This window comes from Ceratotherium simum, chromosome 5, assembly GCF_057802395.1.
Source record: "Ceratotherium simum simum isolate JZ-2026a chromosome 5, ASM5780239v1, whole genome shotgun sequence".
NCBI classification, from domain to species: domain Eukaryota; kingdom Metazoa; phylum Chordata; class Mammalia; order Perissodactyla; family Rhinocerotidae; genus Ceratotherium; species Ceratotherium simum.
Window position 1 is genome coordinate 22126374 of NC_141904.1, and position 24109 is coordinate 22150482.

Here is a 24109-nt window from a genome sequence, read left to right on the forward strand (position 1 = left end):
TGTACAGCTTAGGGGTACATAGGAGTACCTGCCGACTGGGCCTGATTTCAGGGGCCTGTTGGGTAAAACCACAGCTCCCTGCAAGTATCTGCCAAGTTCACACCTCAAAGGTGACGTCCGCCACTTTGAGGAGGTCACTTATGTCCCTTACTAGCCAATGCAGACAAGTCTGATGTGTACAGTGCAAACAAGCCAAACTTGGAAATAAAGTCCTATGCTACAATTCATACAAAATTGCAGACAATAAACAAGAATGACCCTGAAAATAAGTGATACTTTTCTATTTCTAATATTCTTTTAAAATAATATGTTTCTGATAATAAAAATTACATAATTATTGGTGCCGGTCCGGTGGCGCAAGCAGTTAAGTGTGCGCACTCCACTTCAGAGGGCCCCGGCTCGCAGGTTCAGATCCCAGGCGCGCACTGACGCACCTCTTCTCAAGCCATGCTGTGGGGGCGTCCCATATGAAGTAGAGGAAGATGGGCATGGATGTTAGCTCAGGGCCTATGTTCCTCAAAGAAAAAAGGGGAGGATTGGCATCAGATGTCAGCTCAGGGCTAGTCCCCCTCACAAAAAAAAAATTACATAATTATTTTTATTTTAAAATTTTGTAATAGAAGAGAAAAAATAAAGAGGAAATAAAAATTACCTATAATCCTATCATCAAGCTATATTAAAATTTTGGTTTATTTGGGGCCCATCTTTTTTCTCTGAGTATGTATGTGTGCACGAGTATACGCATATATCCTGACCTGGATCACCCATTTTGTAGCTTGCCTTTTTTACATAATATTATACTGTGATTATTTCTCCATTAATAAATATTCTTTAACACAACTTTATTTTATGATGTCGACAGATCATAATGTATGTAACCAATGTCTTATTATTAAATACTGGAGTTGTTCCTAAATAAAACTATGCTGAATGGTCTCATATATAAATATTATAGATCAAATATTTTATTATTTCTTTAGGATACATTCTGCAAACAGCCTCACTAGGTCAAAAGTTGTGGGATATGAACATTTTTAAGATTCCAAATAGAAGCACTGTTAGAATTACTCTACAGAAACATGCACCAATTTCAACTTGCACCACTGCAGAGCAGGGCTCATTTCACTTCGCCCTCATTCGTGCTGCAAATTATAATTTAGAAAGTGCTTTGCCAAGTGGATAGGCAAAAAAAAAAGGTTTTTCAGCCTAACTTACATATTTATATTTGTTCATACTCATAATTTTATTGACCACTTATATTTTTTCTGTTAATTATGCATTCATGCCCTTTACCCATTTTTCTATTAGTGCATTAATATTTTTCTTATTTATACAAGTTCTTTATATATTAAGGCTGTTGACTCTGTTGCTCTCAATGGGGTAGACATAAGCTAAGGTTGCTAATCCAAACATACCCCGAAATTATTAGTCTGGGTGTGGTGTGACCTCTCCTTTGGCTCAGTGAGTTCTTTCCAGAAAAACAAAGCAAAACAAAAACCCAACTCATAAAGTATAGAACAAGCTCCATTAAATACTGGGGAGACTAAGGTACAAAGTGGTCAACACATAAATGATGAAGAAGAAAGAGCCCATGTACTCCAGCTTCCTGAACATGCCTCTACATTAGACAATTCTTGGAGCTTTTCTCTTCAGAAGATGTTTTTAAAAGATATGTGACCTTAAGAATGGATTTACGTAAAAGAAATACGTAATGTGTAATGTAATGTGTAATGATATGTAACTCAGCGGTTAGGCAGTTACAATGCTATTATTCAATAAAAATTTTCCTCTTCTTTCATCTGTAAATGGTTATTTCTGTGGTAGAATACTGATTACTTTTCTGTTTTTAATCAATTACTTTACTATAAAATGTCATTTAGAAATGTTTTTTATTTTTCTTTGCACAACAACTTTAACATTATAGTAATTTTGCTGTGGTAAATAAAGTTCCCTCTTACAGGAAAGAGAAAACTCCTCAAGACCACTCATTGGCGTCTTTATTTAAAGATTAGAGCGGGTCAGCCAGTGAAAATCCTAGAAGTAGAAAAGACAACAAACATTCAGTCAAAAGAAATAAGTGTCTCAAACTATATTCTCACTGTTTTGCTTCCTCTAAAATCTAGAAGTCCCATTATAACCACAATTACCACAATGGTGGTAAATGAGGTGTGTCTTTGGTCTACTGCTTTTCCCAAAAAGAAGCTAAAAATCCATAGTGAACCTTTCTGTCTTGTCTTCAAAACAATCTAAAATGACCTTCTGGGCCCTCCTCCGTTAACAGAGTCCAAAAGAACCACAAGTGCACTCAAAAGAAGAAAAGAGATGAAAGCGGCCCAGAGGGCCAGCTCCCAGGTCTCAGGACCTGGGGAGGAAGAGCAGCGCAAAGAAGCCTTTTCCAGGACTAATGCCATCCTACACATGTGGCCTGGACCTAAGCCAACGCAGAGATCAGGTCCTCCGTCTATTACAGCAGGAAGCAGCCAGCCTTCACTCAGCATCAATGACAAGTGGCAGATGGACACACAGACAATCAATGAAAACCAACAGCTTAGAAACTATAATATGTGCAGAATTCTACTGGAATGAGGATAAATAATGTTGACGTGGTAGATGAAAGAAAGAGAAGGATAATCCTCCTGGAATTATAAAAGAGGAGATAAGAAATTGTATATCTCCAGCAATACCTCCAAAAATTCATAGAGACTTTGAGAGCAGATCATTAGAAGCAGATCATTGGAGAGGTGAATGAACTAGCAGAGAGGGGACAATTCATTAGGGCTCTTTTGTGACTAACACAGGTCTCAAGATTGCCTATTTTGTGTGTGTGTTCTAAATATCTGTTTATCAAGCCTCTCACAGTGGCTTTAGTTTCCCCCGTTCTCTGATGCCAGGAGGAGGGCATCCTGGGTTGCAAACTAACATTCCAGTCACTAGAAAGTATATGCTCAATTATAAATAAAATGACATGAGATTTAAAAACCTGTCTATTGGGTGTCTGGTTAGCAGAAATCATTTCAACAAACAGATTTTTAAAAAAGGAAAGGCAATCAATAACCTCACAGAAGGACAGAGTAGATTCTGAAAGTTGTTAATCCTACCTTAAAACAGTCTGCCTGCTTGCTCCACATAACCACCTGCTACTGCCACCTAGCACATCACCTTTCTGGCCTAGTCTCTCTGTGCTCATCTTCCTCTTCATCATACTTCTTCTTGAGTATCTCTCCTCTCTGCTATGAGGTAAATGCAAATCTCTCTCTCTCTTTTTTAATTGAAGTATAACTCGCATATAACATTATATTAGTTTCAGGTATACAACATAACGATTCAATATTTGTTTACATTGTGAAATGATCACAACACGTCTAGTTAACATCCATCATGACACATACCTACAAAAATTTTTCTTCTTGTGATGAGAACTTTTAAGATCTACTCTCTTAGCAACTTTCAAATATGCAATACAGTATTAACTATACTCATCATGCTGATTTATTTTATGACTAGAAGTTGGTACTTTTTGACGCCCTTCACCCATTTCCCCCCACTCCTCGCACCCCTCCCCTCTAGCAACCACCAATCTGTTCTATGTATCTATGAGCCTGTTTTTTTGTTTGCTTGTTTGTTTTTAGATTCCATGTAAGTAAGATCACATGGTATGCGTCTTTCTATGTCTGCCTTATTTCACTTAGCATAATGCCCTCAAGGTCCCTCCACGTTGTCACAAATGGCAAAATTTCCTTCTTTTTATGGCTGAATAATATTCCATTGTGTATGTATACCAGATTTTCTTTATCCATTCATCCACTGATGGACACTTAGGTTGCTTACATATCTTGGCTATTGTAAATAATGCTGCAATGAACATGGGGGTGCATATATCCCTTCGAGTTAGTGTTTTCGTTTTCTTCAGATAGATACTCAGAAGTGGAATTGCTGGATCATATGGTAGTTTTAGACTTAATTTTTTTGTGGAATCTTTATACTGTTTTCCACAGCAGCTGCACCAATTTACGTTCCCACTAACAGGGCACAGGAGTTCCATTTTCTCCACATCCTCGCCAACACTTATTTCTTGTCTTTTTGATAACAGCCATTCTAACAGGTATGAGGTGGTATCTCATTGTGCTTTTAATTTGCATTTCCTTGATGATTACTGATGCTGAGCATCTTTTCATGTACTTGTTGGCCTTCTGTATATCTTCTTTGGAAAAATGTCTATTCAGATCTTCTGCCCATTTTTAAATCCAATTTTTTTTTGCTATTGAGTTGTATGAGTTCTTTATATATTTTGGATATTAACCCCTTATCAGACACATGATTTGCAAATATTTTCTCCCATTCAGTAGGCTGCCTTTTCATTTTGCTGATCGTCTCCTTTGCTGTGCAGAAGTTTTTTAGTTTGATGTAGTTCTTTTGTTTGTTTTTGCTTTTGTTGCCTTTGCTTTTGGTGTCAGATTCAAAAAATTATCTCCAAGACCAACATCAAGGAGCTTACCACCTATGTTTCCTTTGATGAGTTTTATGGTTTCAGGTCTTACTTTCAAGTCTTTAATCTATTTTGAGTTAGTTTTTGCATATGGTGTAAGATAGTCGTCCAGTTTCATTCTTTTGCATGTGCCCATCCAGTTTTCCCAACACCATTTATTGAAGAATTGTCCTTTCCCCACTGTATGTTCTTGGCTCCTTTGTTGTAAATTAATTGACCATATATGCACGGGTTTATTTCTAGGCTCTCTATTCTGTTCCATTGATCTACGTGTCTGTTTTTATGTCAATACCATACTGTTTTGATTACTATAGCTTTGTAATGTAATTTGAAATCAGGGAGTGTGATGCCTCCAGTTTTGTTGTTCTTTCTCAAGATTGCTTTGGCTATTCGGGGTCTTTTGTGGTTCCATACCAATTTCAGGATTGTTTGTTCTATTTCTACGAAAAACGTCATTGGAATTTTGATAGGGATTGCATTGAATCTGTAGATTGCTTTGAGTAGTATGAATATTTTAACAATATTAATTCTTCCAATCCAAGAGCACAGAATATATTTCCATTTATCTGTCTTCTTTAATTTCTTTTAGCAATGTCTTATAGTTTTCAGTGTACAGATTTTTCATCTCCTTAATTTAATTTATTCCTAGGTATTTTATTCTTTTTGATGCAATTGTAAATGGGATTGTTTTCTTAATTTCTCTTTCTGATAGTTCATTATTAATGTATAGAAACACAACAGATTTTTGCATATTGATTCTGTATGCTATAACTCTACTGAATTCATTAATAGTTCTAACAGCTTTTTGGTGGATTCTTTGGGGTTTTCTATAAATAATATCATGTCATCTGCAAACAGAGACAATTTTACTTCGTCTTTTCCAATTTGGATGCTTTTTATTTCTTTTTCTTGCCTGATTGCTCTGGCTAGGACTTCCAGTACTAGATTGAATAGGAGTGGTGAGATTGGGCATCCTTGTCTTGTTCCTGATCTTAGAGGAAAAACTTTCAGATTTTCAGTGTTGAGTATGATGTTAGCTGTGGGCTTGTCATATATGGCCTTGATTATGTTGAGGTACGTTCCCTCTATACCCATTTTGTTGAGAGTTTTTATCATAAATGTACATCAAATTTTGTCAAATGCTTTTTCTGCATCTATTGAGATGATATCATATGATTTTTATCCTTCATTTTGTTAATGTGTTGTAGCACATTGATTGATTTGTGGACGTTGAGCCATCCTTGCATTCTCAGGATAAACCCCACTTGATCATGGTGTATGATCCTTTTAACGTATTGTTGAATTCAGTTTGCTAATATATTGCTGAGGATTTTTGTATCTGTGTTCATCAGGGATATTGTCCTGTCAATTTTCTTTTCTTGTGGTGTTCTTGTCTGGTTTTGGTTATCAGGGTGATGCTGGTCTTGTAAGACGAGCTTGGAAGCATTCCTTCCTCTTCTATTTTTTGGAATAGTTTGAGAAGGATAGGTATTAAATCTTCTTTGAATGTTTGGTGGAATTCACCAGTGAAGCCATCTGGTCCTGGACTTCTTTTTATTGGGAGGTTTTTGACTACTGATTCAATCTTCTTACTAGTAATCAGTCTGTTCAGAGCTTCTATTTCTTCATGATTCAGTCTTGGTAGGTCATATGTTTCTAGGAATTTATCCATTTCTTCTAGGTTGTCAAATTTGTTGGCTTAAAATTGCTCACAATAGTTGCGTATGATCCTTTTTATTTCTGTAGTATCAGTTGTAACGTCTCCTCTTTCATTTTTTATTTTATTTATTTGAGTCCTCTTTTTTTCTTCTTGGTGAGTTTAGCCAAAGATTTGTCAATTTTATCTTTTCAAAGAACCAGCTCTTAGTTTTGTTGATCTTTTCTATTATGTTTTCTATTATTCATTTATTTCCACTCTAGTCTTTGTTATTTCCTTCCTTCTACTAAGTTCGGGCTTTGTTTGTTCTTCTTTTTCTAGTTCCTTGAGGTGTAAAGTTAGGTTGTTTGAGATTTTTCTTGTTTCTTGAAGTAGGCATTCATTGCTACGAACTTCCTTCTTAGAACAGCTTTTGCTGCGCCCATAAGTTTTGGTATGTTGTATTTCCATTTTCATTTGTCTCAAGGCATGTTTTGATTTCTCTGACTCATTGTTGTTCAATAGCACCTTGTTTAATCTCTACATATTTGTGAATTTTCCAGTTTTCTTCTTATAATTGATTTGTAGTTTCATACCATTATGGTCAGAAAAGAAACTTGGTATGATTTCAATCTTTTTAAATTTATGAAGAGTTGTTTTGTGGCCTAACATGTGATCTATCCTGGAGCATGTTTCATGTGCATTTGAGAAGAATGTGTATTCTGTTGCTTTTGGATGGAATGTTCTGTATATATCTGTTAAGTCCATCTGGTCTAATGTGTTGTTTACAGCCAATGTTTCCTTATTCATTTTCTGTCTGGACGATCTATCCATTGATGAAAGTGGGGTATTAAAGTCTCCTACTATTATTGTATTGCTATCTATTTCTCCCTTTAGGTCTGTTAATATTTGCTTTATATACAGTTGGCCCTCTGTATCTACGTGTTCCGCATCTGTGGATTCAACCAACCATGGATCATGTACTATGTTTATGATCTGCATTTGGTTCAATCCGTGGATGTGGATACCAAGGGACGATTGTATTTAGGTGCTCCTATGTTGGGTGCACAAATATGTACAAATGTAAATACAATTAAAATTGCTGGATTGACCCCTTTATCATTATGTAATACCCTTCTTTGTTTCTTATTACAGTCTTTGTTTTAATGTCTATTTTGTCTGATGTAAGCATAGCTACCCCAGCTTTCTTTCGGTTTCCATCTCCATAGAATATCTTTTTCCACCCCTTCACTTTCAGTCTGTGTGTCCTTATATCTGAAGTGAGTCTCTGGTAGGCAGCATATAGATATGTCTTGTTTTTTTGCTTTTTTTTTTTTTTTTTGGTGAGGAAGATTAGCTCTGAGCTAACATCTATTGCCAATCCTCCTCTTTCACTGAGGAAGACTGGCCCTGGGCTAACATCTGTGCCCATCTTCCTCTACTTTATTCGTGGAACGCCTGCCACAGCATAGCTTGATAAGACGTGTGTAGGTCCACGCCTGGGATCCTAACCTGCAAACCCTGGGCCACTGAAGTGGAGTGTGCGAACTTAACCACTAAACCACCTGGCCAGCCCCTGTGTCTTGTTTTTTTATTCAGCCACTCTAGGTCTTTTGATCGGAGAATTTAGTCTATTCACATTTAAACTAATTATTGATAAGTATGTGCTTATTGCCATTTTTGTTCATTTTCTGGCTGTTTTGTAGTTCCTTTCTGTTCCTTCTGCCAAAGTCTCTGATATCTGTTTTTACAGAAACAGAATTTCAGTAGAATTCTATATATTTTATAGTTTCCAAGTTAATTTACATTTCATTGATTGTCCAGGTGTCTATTTACCCATTTGTCCACTGCCTTGTTCAAAAAAGAAAAAGATCTCACAGCAGATCTATGTATGAAGACCCAAGACAGAAACTACTTGAAAAAATTATCTGCTCTGAAAACAGCAGCTGATACGCAAGGTGTAAGAATGGAGGACAGGTATATAAGAGAGGGCAAGTGGCAGGACCAGGATCAGAGTACAAACTTAGGTATGAAAAGCAACTTAATCTGGGATGGGAGAGGATCATGCTACACATCTTGTAATTTATTTTAATGCTGTAATCTATACTGTAGTTTTGCTTTAGACGCCAAAGTAACAAATTTTGCATATAACTGCACAAATCATCCTACTATAGTCTCATCCCCTACTGTGCTTTCTCCACTCTCTGTCTTCTAGCAACTCTGGCCTTTCAGTTCCTCAGACTTGTCATGCTCCCTCCTGCAACAGAGCTTTTGCACATCTCTTCCCTCACCTCTTTGCTGAGTTTGTCTCTACTTATCCTTTGGATCTCAGCATCACTTCCTCTGAGAAGCCTTCCCTGTGACCCCAATATAAATCAGATTCCTTTGTTGTATGCTCATTCAGAACCGTGTTCCCTTCCTTCAGCGCAATGCTTCACTCTGTCATAATGCATTCAGTTGTGAGGTGACTGGACTGTCCCTCTCCCATACAGTACTATAAGCTCCATGAGGTGAGGGCTGAGCCTGGTTTTGCTCACCATGCTATTCTTACTACCTGACACAGCACACCTAACACATATCTCAACAAACAGTCACTGAACAAACAAATGAAAGTGCCAAACTCGGAAATGCTTTAGAAACGACTCAGTGAATAACAGGGTGTTCTATTTGGTAGATGCTTTTGGGGGTGAGAGAGGAGAGGCATTTCTGCTTTCTGCTTGGCTATCGCATTTACCTGGGGCTTCCGCGTGGCCTGCGGCTCAATCATGATGTTGATAAGAGAAGGTTTAGTTGTGTCTGCCAACCCCTGCCTCAGGGATTTTTGGAGTTCTTCTGGTGTTTGTACAAAATACCCTTTGCCTCCAAATGCAGTCATGACCTGCTCATAATGTGAGTTTGGCAGAAGAGAGTGTGCAGGGGCCCTGAAAAAGAAGGTCACAAATCAATAGAAAAAAAAGTCATTCTCTGAAATAATTTGTGGAAAATTTTAGGCTGAACTGAACGGCATACTTTTATGTCCAACACTTAGACTGACATGCAAGTACACTAAACTTTCCATATATTTTTTATTGTCTATACAAGAATATCCAGTAGAACCTTTTGTGATGATGGAAATATTTTATATCTGTGCCATCCAGTATAGTAGCCACTAGTGATCTGTTACTGTGAGCACTTAAAATGTGACTAGTTAAAATGAGATGAATTTTTAATTTAATATAAATAGCCACATGTGGCTAGTGATGGCTATACTGGACAGTGCAGGCTACACCATCAACTATTATGAATCCAAAAGAAAAAGAGGAAAAAAGAAATGGTTACCTCAAAAAAAAAAAAACAACAAAATAACAAATGAAGTCACTGAGGCATAAGCAAACACACCACACCCTGCTCCAGTCACAACTTCACATCTCTCTCATACCCCATCGCCAGCTACTACGCTGGCTCAGTTTGGCTCTGCAACTAGATGATCAAGATTTAGCTAAGTGGTAAAAAGGAAGGAAGACCTCTGGATCATAAAAATATGTAAACATCTACATATCTACATGATGTAGTAGGAATAGTAGGACCGGGAGCATTTTGCAATAAGCCCTTCCATTAACAAGGCTTAGACTCAAACTCATTCGTCTGAGTCTTCAGTGGCTCCCTGAGTATAAACTATTTATTGAAGCACCCAATCCTGGATGGTTGTGCAAAGAGAAACCATGCAGACAGGGTTCCTGCCCTTTAGAGGGGCTGCCAATATAAACATCAATACTCACACCACGAGCACATTCCAATACAGCAGACTTTTTAAAAAAAGATTAAAATAGATGAGAAAGCAAATATACATCGTTCTGGGTTACTTACACTGCAGTAGCATCTCCAAATTTTAACATTTCCTTCCAAGTATTTATATCAAAACCTTGGTAAATTCCATTATTATTCACCACCAAAAGTACAATTGGCAAGTTGTACCTAAAATCACGAGCAAAATATAAAGAAAATCTAAATTTAAAGTAATTTCTTTTCTTTGGGCTGAAATTTTAACTTAAAAATGGATAGTCTTCCATAAGCTTTTTTGTAATATTAGGGTAAGACTAAAAGTTAAGCATATGTTATCCTAATAAGAATATCAAATCATTAACAGAAATATCACGGAGTAATAGAAAGAACGCCAGATTAGGGGGTGGCAGACCCGGTTCTACCACCATGCAGCTATGGACCTCAGGCAAATCACCTGAGCTTTTCTAAACTTTGGTTTTCATAGATCCAGGTGTTAATGATGTCACCTTCCATACTTAACACCCTCTAAAGCATCACTTCTAGGTGGTGCCCACTAGTACTGTCTGAAAAGTATCTATTTATTGAACTCCTCATAGACAACCAGCACTTGCAAGATGCTGTGAGAGGCACACAAGTGACTAGCATATATTCTCTCCTCTCAAACCACTTCACCCAGAATTAGAAAAACATTACACGGTGTAATGACGAGAGAAAAAGAGAGTATTTAACAATGTGCTAAACAGTATGGTAAAGACAAAAAAAAGGCAGATTAAACCGCACTACTGATTGACAAAAGAACCTGGGCTTTATTTTCTACAAACATAATTTCTGAGACCAGGTGTAAAAACAAATCTAAACTGCAGACTGTTAAGTAACAGGATGGTGGTAACTACCTGCTCTCCATGCTCAAAGGGGATCATTACCCTCTAGAAGGCCGACTTCCCCATAAATCATCTTTTTGGTGTATACTAGTTGGTTGTCCATACACAGACACTCCAACAGGCACATACTTTCCCTCTAATCTTGAAAGTTTTATATGCCAAAGCTTTGAAAGCCCCAAAACATGATTTTAAAAAGTCCTAATAAGAGCCCTGGCTAAGAATAGAATGGTTTTACGAGAGTTTAAATAATTGGGGAGAAAAACTCCCCATACTTCTACAGTAGGAGCTATAACCCATGCATTTCTCCATGAATGCTCATAATTATAAACACAATCTGAAAAGCTGACATTCACCTCGAGCTTTACCCAGATTATCTCATTTGTTCCTCACAACCGTCCTCTGAGGTAGGAGCTATTACTATTCCTATCCCTATTTTAGAGGAGACTGAAGTTTGGTTAAGTGACTTAACCCAAGTCACTTGGCTCTGACGTGGTCGAGCAAGTATTTAAACCCAGGCCATCTGACCCAGAGGCTGTGTTCCTACCCACCAAGCTCTGCTGTCTCCCTACAGAAAACAAGCTTTTCTCAGACCAGAACTTTTTTTCAGTGACCTCAAAACCACTCCCTACAGTTTTGCAAGTTTTTGGCATGCGGTAAAGAGGTCATGAACATGCTACCCTGGATGAGAAAGACCTTGGGATTATTTATTTAGTATTCTCAGGATGCGGCACACCACTACGCACAGGGCCCTTGGCACATGGTGAATGCCTGGTAAGTATTAACAAATACTTAGGCTAGTGGGTCTTGTGTATAATTTTTCACATTTTGGAGAAAGAAATGCTCTGATTCAGAATGCTGTTTTACCTGCAGATGGTTTCCACTTCCATGCCAGAAAACCCAAATGCGCTGTCTCCTGCCACACAGATGACCCGCTGTCCTGGGTTTCTATCTTTAGCCACTATAGCAGCTGCAATGGCAAATCCCAAACCAACGCCCATTGTTCCAAAAGTACCAGCATCAAGCCTGTTGGGGAGCAATTAGAATGAAACCCTCTGAAGCACGTTATAAATCTAGTTATATTCACATGGTTCACTGAAAAATAAAGAACCATAAAAACATTCTCTTCCTTTAATACGAAGTTTTTAGACTGTGAGGAACTAATTTGTCAAGGATAAACAGAATGAGAGAAAAAAGTCACTCGTGATTGCTTGGAAGACTGTGAATATATCCTTAGAACAATGACAATATAAATTATCACATGATATCGAGGACATATCAAGCATTAAAACTCTACAAAACCTCACCTAAGAATACCTTTATATGAAATATGTCCTTAAACACTGAACATGTATAATTCTCAAACGTTTTATTAGTCTGCATTATTGTAGTTTCAAATTTAACACAATATAATTCAATATAATTTCTTTTTTAGGAGCCTTACCTGTGACGAGGGAGGTAGTTCTGAAGCACAGTGCGTCCAATATCCATAGTATTTGCTCCTTCACTTACCACAAAACAGTCTCTGGGTAGTTGTTCTTGAACATGGTAGAATACTGTATAATAATTCATAGGCAGGGATTTCTTGGAAGCTAATTTCTAAAATATTAGAAGGAAATATAATCAAATTAGATTGAGATACAATGAAAATAAACAGTCCCAAAAAGCTACTACCAAACTTATTTGCAAATAGGCAACAACTACAAACTACGAGGTTCCCAAACGGCCACCAAATGGCCACTCTGAGAAGCTAATTGATCTGTGAACAGTCCTAGAGGACATGCTAAGAAATATAGGTTCTGCAGTCCCAGTTTGGGATACAATCAAATAAGCCAGGGAACGTCCCTCCTCCTGGAGATCCACAATGCACATTAGCATATTAAAGACCAAGAATTCCTATAGTAAAGATAGCTGGAAACACTAGATTAAACAAAACTAAACAGTCTTATTTGAGCACTCTGAGGAAAACACTGCCTTAGAAAAAGTGAAATTTTTATACTAGAATATTTTCATCTGAAACATGGCCCTAAGCTTAAAGTAAGTCAGAATTTTAGAAAATATGAAAATCTGGTTCTTCCCCACATGCACTGGAGGATAAAGCAGATATGCTTCATTCACTATTCTAAAGAATCTCTGAATGGAGGAAAAAACAGCAAGGTAAATGCCTTTGTCTGGCCATTTGCTTTTCAGAGCTGAGAGAAAGCTACGTGGGGCTTTAGCAGCAACAGTCCCATTTGGTCCCAGCACTGCCTCTTCACTTGTGCTACTTTAGTCCATTGGAGATTATACCCAAGATAGACGAGGGACACTCCTATACTCCCATACCAGAGAAGAGAGGCAAGTTCCTTCCATCTTATACTAAGGTGATTCCTAGGGAAAAGAAGGGATTAATCATGACACCATTCAGGAAATAGAGTTGAGACTGGCTCTTGATAGGAGAAAGAGTCACTGATTAAAATTCCAATTAAAGATAGAATCATGTGTAATCAATTCTGCTTGTTTCGAAACTGCAAATTTATTCCAAGACAACTAATATATTAGGGAACAATATGAGCACAACTCAAACTTCATATTTGCTTATGCGTGATTCCATCAGTGAGAAATACCACATGAACACAGAAAACTGCACCCAGCTGAACCAAGATGCATAGGAATACACAAAACTGAAAAAAATCAGGAACAATCTTTCTCACAATCAAAGAGAAAACACTATTTATACACGAAGATTTTTAAACAGAAATCGCCAAATCCTGCAGAAGTGGCTCATTTTAGTGCTCATAGTGGATGGTTTGGTGGTTTCACATATTACTACAATTTCCAAAGCCTTCAGTTATCAAGCAAAACCATGAGTGCAAACAAGGAAGTTGCAGAAGAATTTCCAGCAGTGATACAAAAGTTAATTGAAAAAGAAGGCTATAAATGTTCTAACCAATAAATAAATAAATAAATAAATGTGAGGTGATGGACATGTTAATTAACTAGATGGGGGGAATCTTTTCACAATTTATACGTATATCAAATCACCATGATGTACCTTTAAATATCTTACAATTTTATACGTCTATTATACCTCAATAAAGCTGAAATTAAAAAAAAGAAAAAGAAGGCTACACAGTAGGTCACATTTTCAATTTTGATGAAACACCTATCTATTATAAATACATGCCTTGAAGGACTTACATCTCAAAGGTAGAAAAACATGCCCCAGGATTTAAGGTTCCAAAAGATCTGTGTGTGACTTGGTGCCAAGGTCAAACCGAGGACACACATTCACACTCATCCACACAGGCTCTTACAACTTTCTGTCCAATGTCAGATCCTCCTTCCACCACTTTACAGTAATTCACAAGCTATAACCCTTCCGATGCCCACTTCCACAAGAAGCTTCAGGTCTTTTTCAAGGTAAAGTGCCATATTTATTGTTATATATATTTCTTAACCATTTAACATGTATAAAACTTGGCCACCAGTTTTATTAGGTTCCTATCTTAATGTTTCACAAAGTGTTTGAGAGTTGTGCCCCTAAACCCTTTTTCCCATGAGCCCTGTGGTTTTTCCTGCGTGACTTCGCATGGCAGGGAGATTTTTAGGAACGCCTACGTCATGACAGAACTGAATGAACCATGAACTGAAGCATTCTTGCGTTTCAGTGGGTCCCGTGTTACCTTGGATACAGCTTCATTGCTCTTCATTTTTTCTCTCAGAGCTTTCCACCACTTGCTCTCTGGAGGAAACTGCCATGGTGTTTTATCAAATTGTTCTAAAAGCTAAAAGAACACAAACTTTTTCTTTCTTTTTTGAAAATAAACTTAAATCATATTAATGCAAAAATCTCTTCTTAAAGAAGACAACACTGCTCTACTATCCTGCCCTTCACATCACTCATACGCTTTGTTTTTTCCCCTAGGCAGCAAACAACTGATAGACAATAAATAGGTAAGATGGAAAGCTTTTATTTGGGTCAGTGTGGACTTCTGCCAGATGCCGGGCTTCCCACAGGACACAGTGGAAGGGCTACCTCTTCCACACCACACAGGCAGGGGCTTTTAAGCCCTCCTCAGTCTTTGACACAAGAAACAAAATCACCCCTTCCATAGCACCCTTGCAGGAAGGCCAAGAGCCCCGAATACCTAGGATTCCCATGATACAGACCAAATGCTCTAGAGGGCTTTAATATGTGATTGGGGACTGCATCCTAATATTGTACAATCATGATAAAAATACCAATTTGTATCTAAAATCAAGTGATAAATGTGACTATATTTTATCTTCTGTCACAATGAGATGTATAAATTATGTACAAATAATAAGAATCTGGACAAGTCACTGATTACAATTTGAAGAGTTAAAAATCTCTTTATTGCCTAAAGAAATACTAAGTTAGATTCTTCCAGTACATAAAGCCATTTCTTGGCTGTAAGTTCAGTTCCTCTGGAAGCTGTATTATAATTTTTCAGATAGCTGAATCCTACTTAGTAAATCACTATTTGCCTACTGAATGCCTTTATTTATTTAATTTTTTTGTGAGGAAGATTGGCCCTCAGCTAACATCTGCCAATCCTCCTCTTTTTGCTGAGGAAGACTGGCCCTGGGCTAACATCCGTGCCCATCTTCCTCTACTTTATATGGGACACTGCCACAGGATGGTCCGACAAGCGGTGTGTTGGTGCGCACCCGGGATCTGAACCTGCGAACCCTGGGCCACCGCAGTGGAGCGCGCGCACTTAACTGCTTGAGCCACGGGGCCGGCCCCACCCCCTGAATGCCTTTAAATTTTAAATCATCTTCCAAAAATGCTTGCTTAACTTACATAAAAATGATACAAGGAGTTGGAGTTATGCAAGGAGTTGTATACACAAGGAGTTATATACAAGGAGTTGGATTTACCAAGTTCCAAACTTATGTTTAAATAGCTTTCCATAATAAATTTTGTTTAAAATAGATATTAATAGACCTGTCACCAAGTGAATCAAGATTGTAACATTTTCAAGAATTGACTATTCTCTAAAGACCAAGCCACATAAACTAAAACCCAGGCAAAAGCTCTTACCTGTTTAGTGACAGCATTTATGTCTCCTAGCAAAGTCACAGCAGGCCTTACATTATTCCCCAATTCTTCTGCACAGATATCAACCTAAAAAAGAGATAAGGCTGAAGAACAAACCATGTTTACTCTTAAAATCTTTAAGAAGTCAATTAAGGCTGAATAAATGAACTGTGTATACATGACATATGATAAAGAAATTCTGATATTGAAGAAATTTCTCAATAAAAGTAAAAATCCATACAACTTTATGAGTGTCATAGCTAGTATAGAAACCTCATCATCTTCTCTCATTTTAAAATCTACTCTGTAGAATTTTGGTATTTTTCCATTATACCCACAGGCATGCATTTGACTTGATCAATTATAGTTTTGAATCTAATCAATAATAAAGTTCCACTTAATTACACTAGAATTCCTATTTAGAGCAGGAGCTCTCAAATTTGAACTATCAGAATCACCTGGTAGGCTTGTTAAACTGTAGACTGCAAAAGTCTATCTCAGAATTTCTGATCTCAATGGGTCTGGGGTGGCCCAAAAATGTGCATTTCTAACATGTTTCCCACGTGGTGCGGATGCTGCTCACCCAAGGATCTAGAAGTAGAGAACCACTCCTAGGACATGGCATGATTAAGTCCCACTTACTCAGAAGCTCCATTTCTGAATGGCCATGGGCAAGTGAAAATAGCTTGTGTAAGGAAGAGAAATTGACCCACCCCAAAGGGGATGCACTATATTCTGTAATCAACAGGGACAATCAAGAGTGGCAGCATCTTCCAGGTACAACCCAGGTCTTGCTTGTTTGTGGTTTTAGTTCTCAATGGCCCCAGGAGGAAAGGGACCATTAGAAGTTGACTTCTTAAGAAGTAAAAGGTAAATACGGAGAAGATAGCAATTGCAGCTGGATCATCAAATACCTAAAGACCTAAATACACAATCTGTGTAGGGTGAACAGGTTTGCTTGCCACTATGTAGGCAGTACTTGCCACACCAGTAAGAAAACTGGCTTATAAAGAGGGTCACAATGATATAAGAGTCATCAAAGGGAGATCAGAGTATATTCCAAACACTCTGTTTAATGACATAGGTAAAAGCAGCATTGTTTAGAGATTTCCAACCAAAAGGTGTCTGAAAGTTTTGGCATCTAAAAGAACAACTCAGTACCTAACAATACTGAATGCTTTGTTCTAATTTACCATCCTACTTAAAACTCTTTTGTCTACCTTTAAATATACTTGAACTATGAAGAAGAGGCAAATTATGCTTTTCAAACTATTTGAAACTTGATTTTGAAAGGTTTTCTGGTTAGAAATAAAGTGGTACATTATGTTTCACAGGATTGAAAAGGCAGCTTCCTTTGGTACCTATAATTACGTTAGACAATTTATAAAATTCTACTTTTGTAAAAAGAGAAATGGTTCTTTACAAAAGCCAAGAAGAAAGCAGAGCTGATAATGGCCGAGAGGGAGAACAGTAAACTATAGATAGCTCTGATTTTAAATCTCTCCTCTCTGCGTACCTGGATAAACTTCACATCTGGCTGATACCTTGGAGGCAGTCCAAAATGCAAAATCCAATTTAATCTGGCACCAAATAACACAATTACATCAGCAAACTGCAAGGCCCTATTAAAAAGAAAAATCTGATATAACACAAAAAGTATATCTATATTTCCTATTTGAATTATTCTAAAATTAATTTCTAAAGTATTTAGAAAAGTCTAAATAATTTAGAGCTTCTATTAGTCTTCAGAATCAGCTTCTGATTCATACACTGTATTGGTCCTGTGGCACCCAATTTAACAAAGAGATAAAAACTGCAGTTGGAAGGATGGATTTTCTTATTGATGCTCTAAAACCCTTGAAATCGTTGACTCATTTATAGCCCTTTGCAATCTTTTTTTACACTATTAATGTCATTAATATCACCTTCTTAAAATTTGGTTAGAACAAAGATAAACTTCAGCTCAACGCAAGGTAAACTATATTAAAACAAAACAACTTAGTAGTGTAAGAATTAATTTGGCTACTATACAATGTATAGTAACATGAATAAAAAGTAAAGGTGTAATCTATACTTTTACAGATTAAGGTATAATCTATTAAGAAAGCATTAAGTGAGCAAAGATTACATTTTAAAAACCATCAAAATTAATTTTAGTGCATGCATGAGAATATGAAAAACATGAAATGCATAATGGTGGTGAACTGTGGAGAGAGAGGGAGGGAATGAGATGAGGAAAGATATGCAGGAGACTACAAATGTATCTGTAATTTTTTATTTCTTAAAAAAATAAAGAACCCTAAAGCAATGTATTACTTAATATTACATTATATTTGATAAAATTGAGTGGTAGTTACATGTGTTCATTAAATTATTCTCTCTTCTTGTTTGTATACTTAGAATATTTCATAATAAAGAAGTTTCAAGAAATTAAAAGAAAAAATGTATAGCTTATCAAAGAGTGTGTTTTAAAAATCTAAAAAGAGGAGACTTCTAGTGCCAGCCAGGATTGGGTGAGCCCACTACAGTCTAGCTCTCTGACTGATTACAATGGAAAACTCAACAAAATAGAAAAAACAACTACCTGAGGACTCGGAAAAGTAAACCATAGTAGGTAGAGGGAGGAGGGGAGTCAAAGAAGTGACCCACACAGGGTGTGAGTTTCCAAGGTTTTTTTCCCCCCTCTTTTATCTCCTGGCTTTGACTCAGGGCAGCCCTGCTTATAGAACTGGAAGACAGCAAAAACTTGGAGAGAAACCCTGTCTTTTTGGCCAGAGGATCAGGAAAAGGGGCCCTTGCAAGTCAGAGAGCATGGGGGAAAAAAGCTCGGATCTTTTTCTTTTTCTCTTTTTCTCTCTCCCAGCCATGCTCTGAGGGCAGCCCTGCTGCACAGCTGCATTGTGGCAGCTCCAAAGCAGCCAAAATTCCAAGAGAAACTTCATTTTTCAGGCAAGAGGAATTGAGAAAAGGGGCCTCTGTAGTCTGAAAAGTATGGGGGCAATCGCCCTTATTTTTTGTCTTTCTTTTTTTCTGCCACTCTGCCCCAAAGGCAGCCCTAGTTGTGTGGTACAAGGGCCAGGAAAAGGGACTCTTGGAAATCAGGCAGAGTGGGGGACTAGAGAAAAGAGAAAAGAAATCCCTAATTCTGGATATGAACCGCCACACATCTGGGGCTCACCCCTGGGCCATGCATGTGTGGGCGGACCCAAAGGAGCATAGCAAAGGCTCTGAAACTGAACTGAGCCTGGAACGACTGCCCACAGTAAGACAGAACTGGCATTATGAACTTAACCAGGCTAACTGCTTGCTAAAACAAACAAACAAACATTCTACAGAAGATTTTAATACCACCTAGAATCTCACAACATAATATTTAAAAATCTAGGATACAATCCAAAATTAGTCAGTACACAAAGAACCAGAAAAATGTGACCAATTCTCACAAGAAAAGATAATGAATAGATGCCAATTCTGTGACGACCCAGATGTTGGAATTCGTAAACAAAGACTTCAAAGCAGTTAATTATAACTATGCTCCATAAGGTAAACAAAATACCCTTGAAATAAATGAGAAGATAGAAGTTCTCAGAAGAGAAATAAAAAATATAAAAGAGACAAAGGGATTGAAAAGAATTGAACAGATATTCAGGGACCTGTGAGACATCATCAAAATGTTTAATATTTGTGTTACCCCAGGAAAGGAGAAAGAGATTGATGTAGAAAAAAATATTTAAAGAAATAATGTCCAAAACTTTCCAAATTTGGTGAAAGACATAAATTTATAGACTCAAGATTAGAGAACTCCAAACAGGATAAACTAAAAGAAAACTATGTCCAGACATATAATCAAAACGCTGAAAATCAAAGAGAAAGAAAATCTTGAGATGGGGCCAGCCCCGTGGCTTAGCAGTTAAGTGCGCGCGCTCCGCTACTGGTGGCCCGGGTTCGGATCTTAGGCGCGCACCGACCTTAGGCGCGCACCGACGCACCGCTTGTCCAGCCATGCTGAGGCAGCGTCCCACATACAGCAACTAGCAGGATATGCAGCTATGACATACAACTATCTACTGGGGCTTTGGGGAGAAAAAGGAAAAAAAAAAAAAAAAAAGGAGGAGGATTGACAATAGATGTTAGCTCAGGGCCGGTCTTCTTCAGCAAAAAGAAGAAGATTGGCATGGATGTTAGCTCAGGGCTGATTTTCCTCACATACACACAAAAAAAATCTTGAAAGCAGTCACAGAAAAACAACATATTACATATAGGTGAACAATGATTCAAACGATTGCAGATTTCTCATTTGAAACCATGAAGATCAGAAGATAGTGGCCAACATCTTTAAAGTACTGAAAAATCTAAAAAGAAACAGGTGTGCTTAAAACGACATGATTCTTTCAGAACTTCTAGATTCATTAAAGTCATAAAATAATTTAAATTAGCCTGAAATCTGCCAAGTCATTGTATTTTAAATCTGGAATGCCACACACCTGGATCTGGCAGCACCTACACAGTTTGGATGGTTGTCAGGAATAACGCCCTTTCCCATGGGGGTGGGCAAAAAAGGCAATTTACATTGCTCTACCAACTTCCTGATACCCTCCTCTGCGTGGGCATAAGCAGCACCTACAAGAAATGCAAATATATTGGACAAGTCAGTTAAGCTCCAGGCACTGTGACCCTTAAAATAGTTGATGAGAAATTGCTTTTAGAATTTCTCAACTATTCTCCTGCTTATACAGGGCTTAAACCCAAAACAAACTGTGACTATGGTTTTTATCTTTGGTATTTTAAAATGTTTAAGGAAGCAATAGTTCTAATCACCCTACCCCCCATAATATTCCCAATTATTCTGAAGGATGTCTACCCCAAAACAAAGTTGCATCTTGCATCTCTTGCTGCTCTCATGTGCTTGTTCTATGTTACAGTTCTACTGAATTACTACTCACAATTCTCTGAACACACTATCTTTACTGGTAGGCCCAGGTGGGCAAGGAAGGACTTTGCCCTGACAGAGAAAGGCTCTCCTTAACCTCACATGTTGATCCCCACCACCAGCTAATCTGGACTGTACAGTTTCCTAGTCTAGGCAAGGAAATTCTAACAAGGGGCATAAGTTTCTAAAGCTCTGTAGATCTCTTCATAGGCTCTACAATTTTGTGATTCCAACAGGGCTCACATATCATTTGTTTTTATGGTTGTGTGCCTGCAAAATAACCATATGCCCTATGCCCTCAATGACAATGAAAACAACTCACTGTTTGAATATAGGGATGATTTAATTTCTAATGTCATCAAGGTCACTATATTTCTTTTTAGTTATTTAGTTTTATATTCTTTCAAGGCTAGTAAAATATCACACCATATTTGGAACTTATAATTCTCTATTGAATCCCAGTATATAGGATAGTGTACATCCAAATTCAACAAAATGATCCCCCCAATAAAACTACTTTTAGGATCTTTTCTCATACACGTAGGATGAAAAATAGTTCCTTTTTTTCATCCAGAAAGTTTCCTTGTATTCTCCTTCTTGCCTCAATATCTTTTGTCCAGTTGGTTCTCTCTTCCTGGATTGCCCTTGTTCTCTTCATCCACTTGGTGACCTATCATCCATTTTTTCAAAGTGTAGCCACAATGTCATCTCTTCTGGAGTCTTTCCACACCATCTACAGGAGCAAATTGTTGCTGCTTCCCTTGAGAATCCACCCCACCTCTCTACACACACCACTTAAGAGTATACCACACTTATTTGTTACCAGCTCTATCTTCCTATAGGTAGGGACCATTATTTCTCTGTATACCTCACAAATATTTTCTATAATCCCTGCCTTATCATAAACACTCATCAAATGCTGGTTAAAGGAAGAATGAAAATCAGCATCCACTGAGCTCTTTCCACTTCTTTTGTTATTTGATTATAACAATACTGTTGAGGTAGTTAATATCTCTATTTTACAAGTGAGGTAACTAAGACTAAAAGCAGTTGGTCGCCAAGATGGCAAAGCTAATACATCATATAGCTGCATTCGACTCAGCTCTGACATGCTTGTTTTCTGTTGTCCACCATTTTCATTAAAACTATTTTAGTTTCTATGTAGTTAGTTCCTAAGTAGTTGATAACTGACTAGCATGGTCATAGGTGATTCACATCCCCTCAGTTCTAGAACATATAATGAATACTATAATAAATTGCTGAATTTGCTACAATACTTTGCGAGAAAGCAATTTGACAATATGTACGAAAAGCCTTAAAATACGAGTACCTTTTAACTCAGTTTTCTTTCCAGGAATCTATCTTATAGCCTTAATATGGAAAAAGCCTTAAGCACAAACATGTTTGTCACAGGTATTCCAAACAAACAAACAAAAACTGGCAAAGATTTAAATATTTGCCAGCAAAGTGTTAGTATATACATGAATAGACATTAAAATTTATACTTAGGAAAAAAATTTAAGACCATGAAAATATGTTGTTATAATGTTAAATGAATTAAGTAGAATATAAAACTGTCTATATAGTATGACCACAGTATACAAAATATACATGCAAAAGGGAATAGAAAAGCACTACATGTTAAAAATGGTTATCTTTGGATGAAAGGTTTTCTTTTTTCTAATCTTCTGGATTTTCCAAAATTTTTTATAATGATCACATATTACTTTTATAATGGAAAAAATACATACATTTTACACATAAGACCAAAGAAATGTAATTGGTGATATTCCCTTGAAAGGGCAAGATCTCTGGGCATTCTAGAATAATTCTATGATTTCAAAACTAATAAATAATGCTAAGTGGATGAAGAGAACTCTCATTCCAATTTCAAACATTAGAGCAGATGTTAATAAATAATGAAGACAATTTCTAAACAGATCAGCATTTTTTCAAAAGCCTTGCAAGATTTAGAGTTCCATTCAATGCTACCTTTCCCGATGATGAGAAGGGGCTGTTTAGCATTCCTAATCACAGATGCTGCCATACACACAGCAGAGGTTTCTGCCATACTAACAGGAGGTGGCATGCAGCACTCTATGTACCTGGAGATAAAGAATTCTGTTAATTCAAAGAGGCCACATGTTCAATTTTTTATTGTGAAAATATCAAGTATATAAAAAGGTAGAAAAAAAATGATACAATGAACTCCATATATCCACCATGTATGTTCAACAACTTATATCATTTTACCACATTTGCTTCACACACACACACAAACATGCATATGAATTTTTTTCCTGAACCATTTTAAAGTATATTACAGACGTTAAGACTTAAAAACTTCCCCATGCACCATTAAACGATAAAGACTTTCTCCTATATAACTATCATATCCTTATCACATCGAGTCAATGAACAGTTATTCCCTAATATCATCTAATAGCAAAATGAGTAATTCACTGACAGCAAATTTGAGTCACTGGCTTTGCATTGTAGTAGTGGTTGTTGCAGTAATAGCAAAAAACATACTAAAAGCTAATATTTAACATCTACTATGTGCCATTTATTCTCATTTAATTTTCAAAACAATGAGATCAAGTATCACCATTATCTCCATTTCACCACTGGGGAAAAAAAAACTTAGAAAGTAAGTAACTTGCCAGGGTCCCCAAATGGCATGTGGCAAAAACAGATTGAGCTAGGTCATTCTGTCTCAAAAGGCCATGCTTTCAACTACCTAACTATACTTCTACTAACTGGGTAAGTCAATATTTTAGTACCACAATATGCATTAGTAAAAGAAATATTAAAACTGTCATAGTTAAGTATTTCTGGACACCAAGACCTCAGTGTTTTATTTCATTTACTCTAATTAATAAACATTATACTGTACAAAACTTGAGGATACAATACAAAAAAAGGACATTCAAATCTTTACAAAAATTTTTAAAAAGGCTTACAGAGTTAACTTACCTGAGGCTCATCTCTCCCTCCCCCTCACAATAACATTATGTTGATTATCACGTATAGGTATGATGAGGAATAGATGTCCTTTTTATGTGACTCTCCCCAATAGAAACTGCTCCTTGGTATACTGAGTGTACAGAAACGCCTCCTGTCTCTCTGTAGTCACTAGAGGACCACTTGGTCCATGAGAGCAGGAATGTACCAAATGGTACCCAGGGTGATGCATTAACCCAAGTACCCATCCTTACCAGGGGTGACTTAGATACCAGTGAAAAATGTTTCTTGTACCTATTGTTCACTGAGTGTTTCTTAAGGAATAAGGGAACTTGGCAAATCATAGTAACATCTGGTGTTGCAATATTTTTAAATCAGAGACAGACTAAAATTTTTTATGCTGAGT

The 24109-nt window shown here is 37.1% G+C and overlaps 1 protein-coding gene across 2 annotated transcripts in view; it reads right to left on the bottom strand.

Annotated features, from left to right (window-relative positions):
- HACL1 (2-hydroxyacyl-CoA lyase 1) overlaps nucleotides 1–24109 on the bottom strand; it is a 47707-nt gene that overhangs the window by 13342 nt on the left and 10256 nt on the right. The window contains exons 8-17 of one of the 2 annotated variants that reach the window (XM_004419393.3): nucleotides 22732–22844; nucleotides 20294–20429; nucleotides 17326–17431; nucleotides 15813–15896; nucleotides 14428–14529; nucleotides 12207–12361; nucleotides 11630–11788; nucleotides 9969–10076; nucleotides 8857–9043; nucleotides 1873–2034 (exon numbers count right to left, since the gene is read on the bottom strand). In XM_004419393.3, the coding sequence (XP_004419450.2) occupies nucleotides 2002–2034; nucleotides 8857–9043; nucleotides 9969–10076; nucleotides 11630–11788; nucleotides 12207–12361; nucleotides 14428–14529; nucleotides 15813–15896; nucleotides 17326–17431; nucleotides 20294–20429; nucleotides 22732–22844 (1183 nt within the window). In that variant the 3' untranslated portion in view covers nucleotides 1873–2001. Of the gene's footprint in view, nucleotides 1–1872; nucleotides 2035–8856; nucleotides 9044–9968; nucleotides 10077–11629; nucleotides 11789–12206; nucleotides 12362–14427; nucleotides 14530–15812; nucleotides 15897–17325; nucleotides 17432–20293; nucleotides 20430–22731; nucleotides 22845–24109 lie in introns of those variants that run through there. The other variant, XM_087430588.1, reaches the window with a different exon arrangement.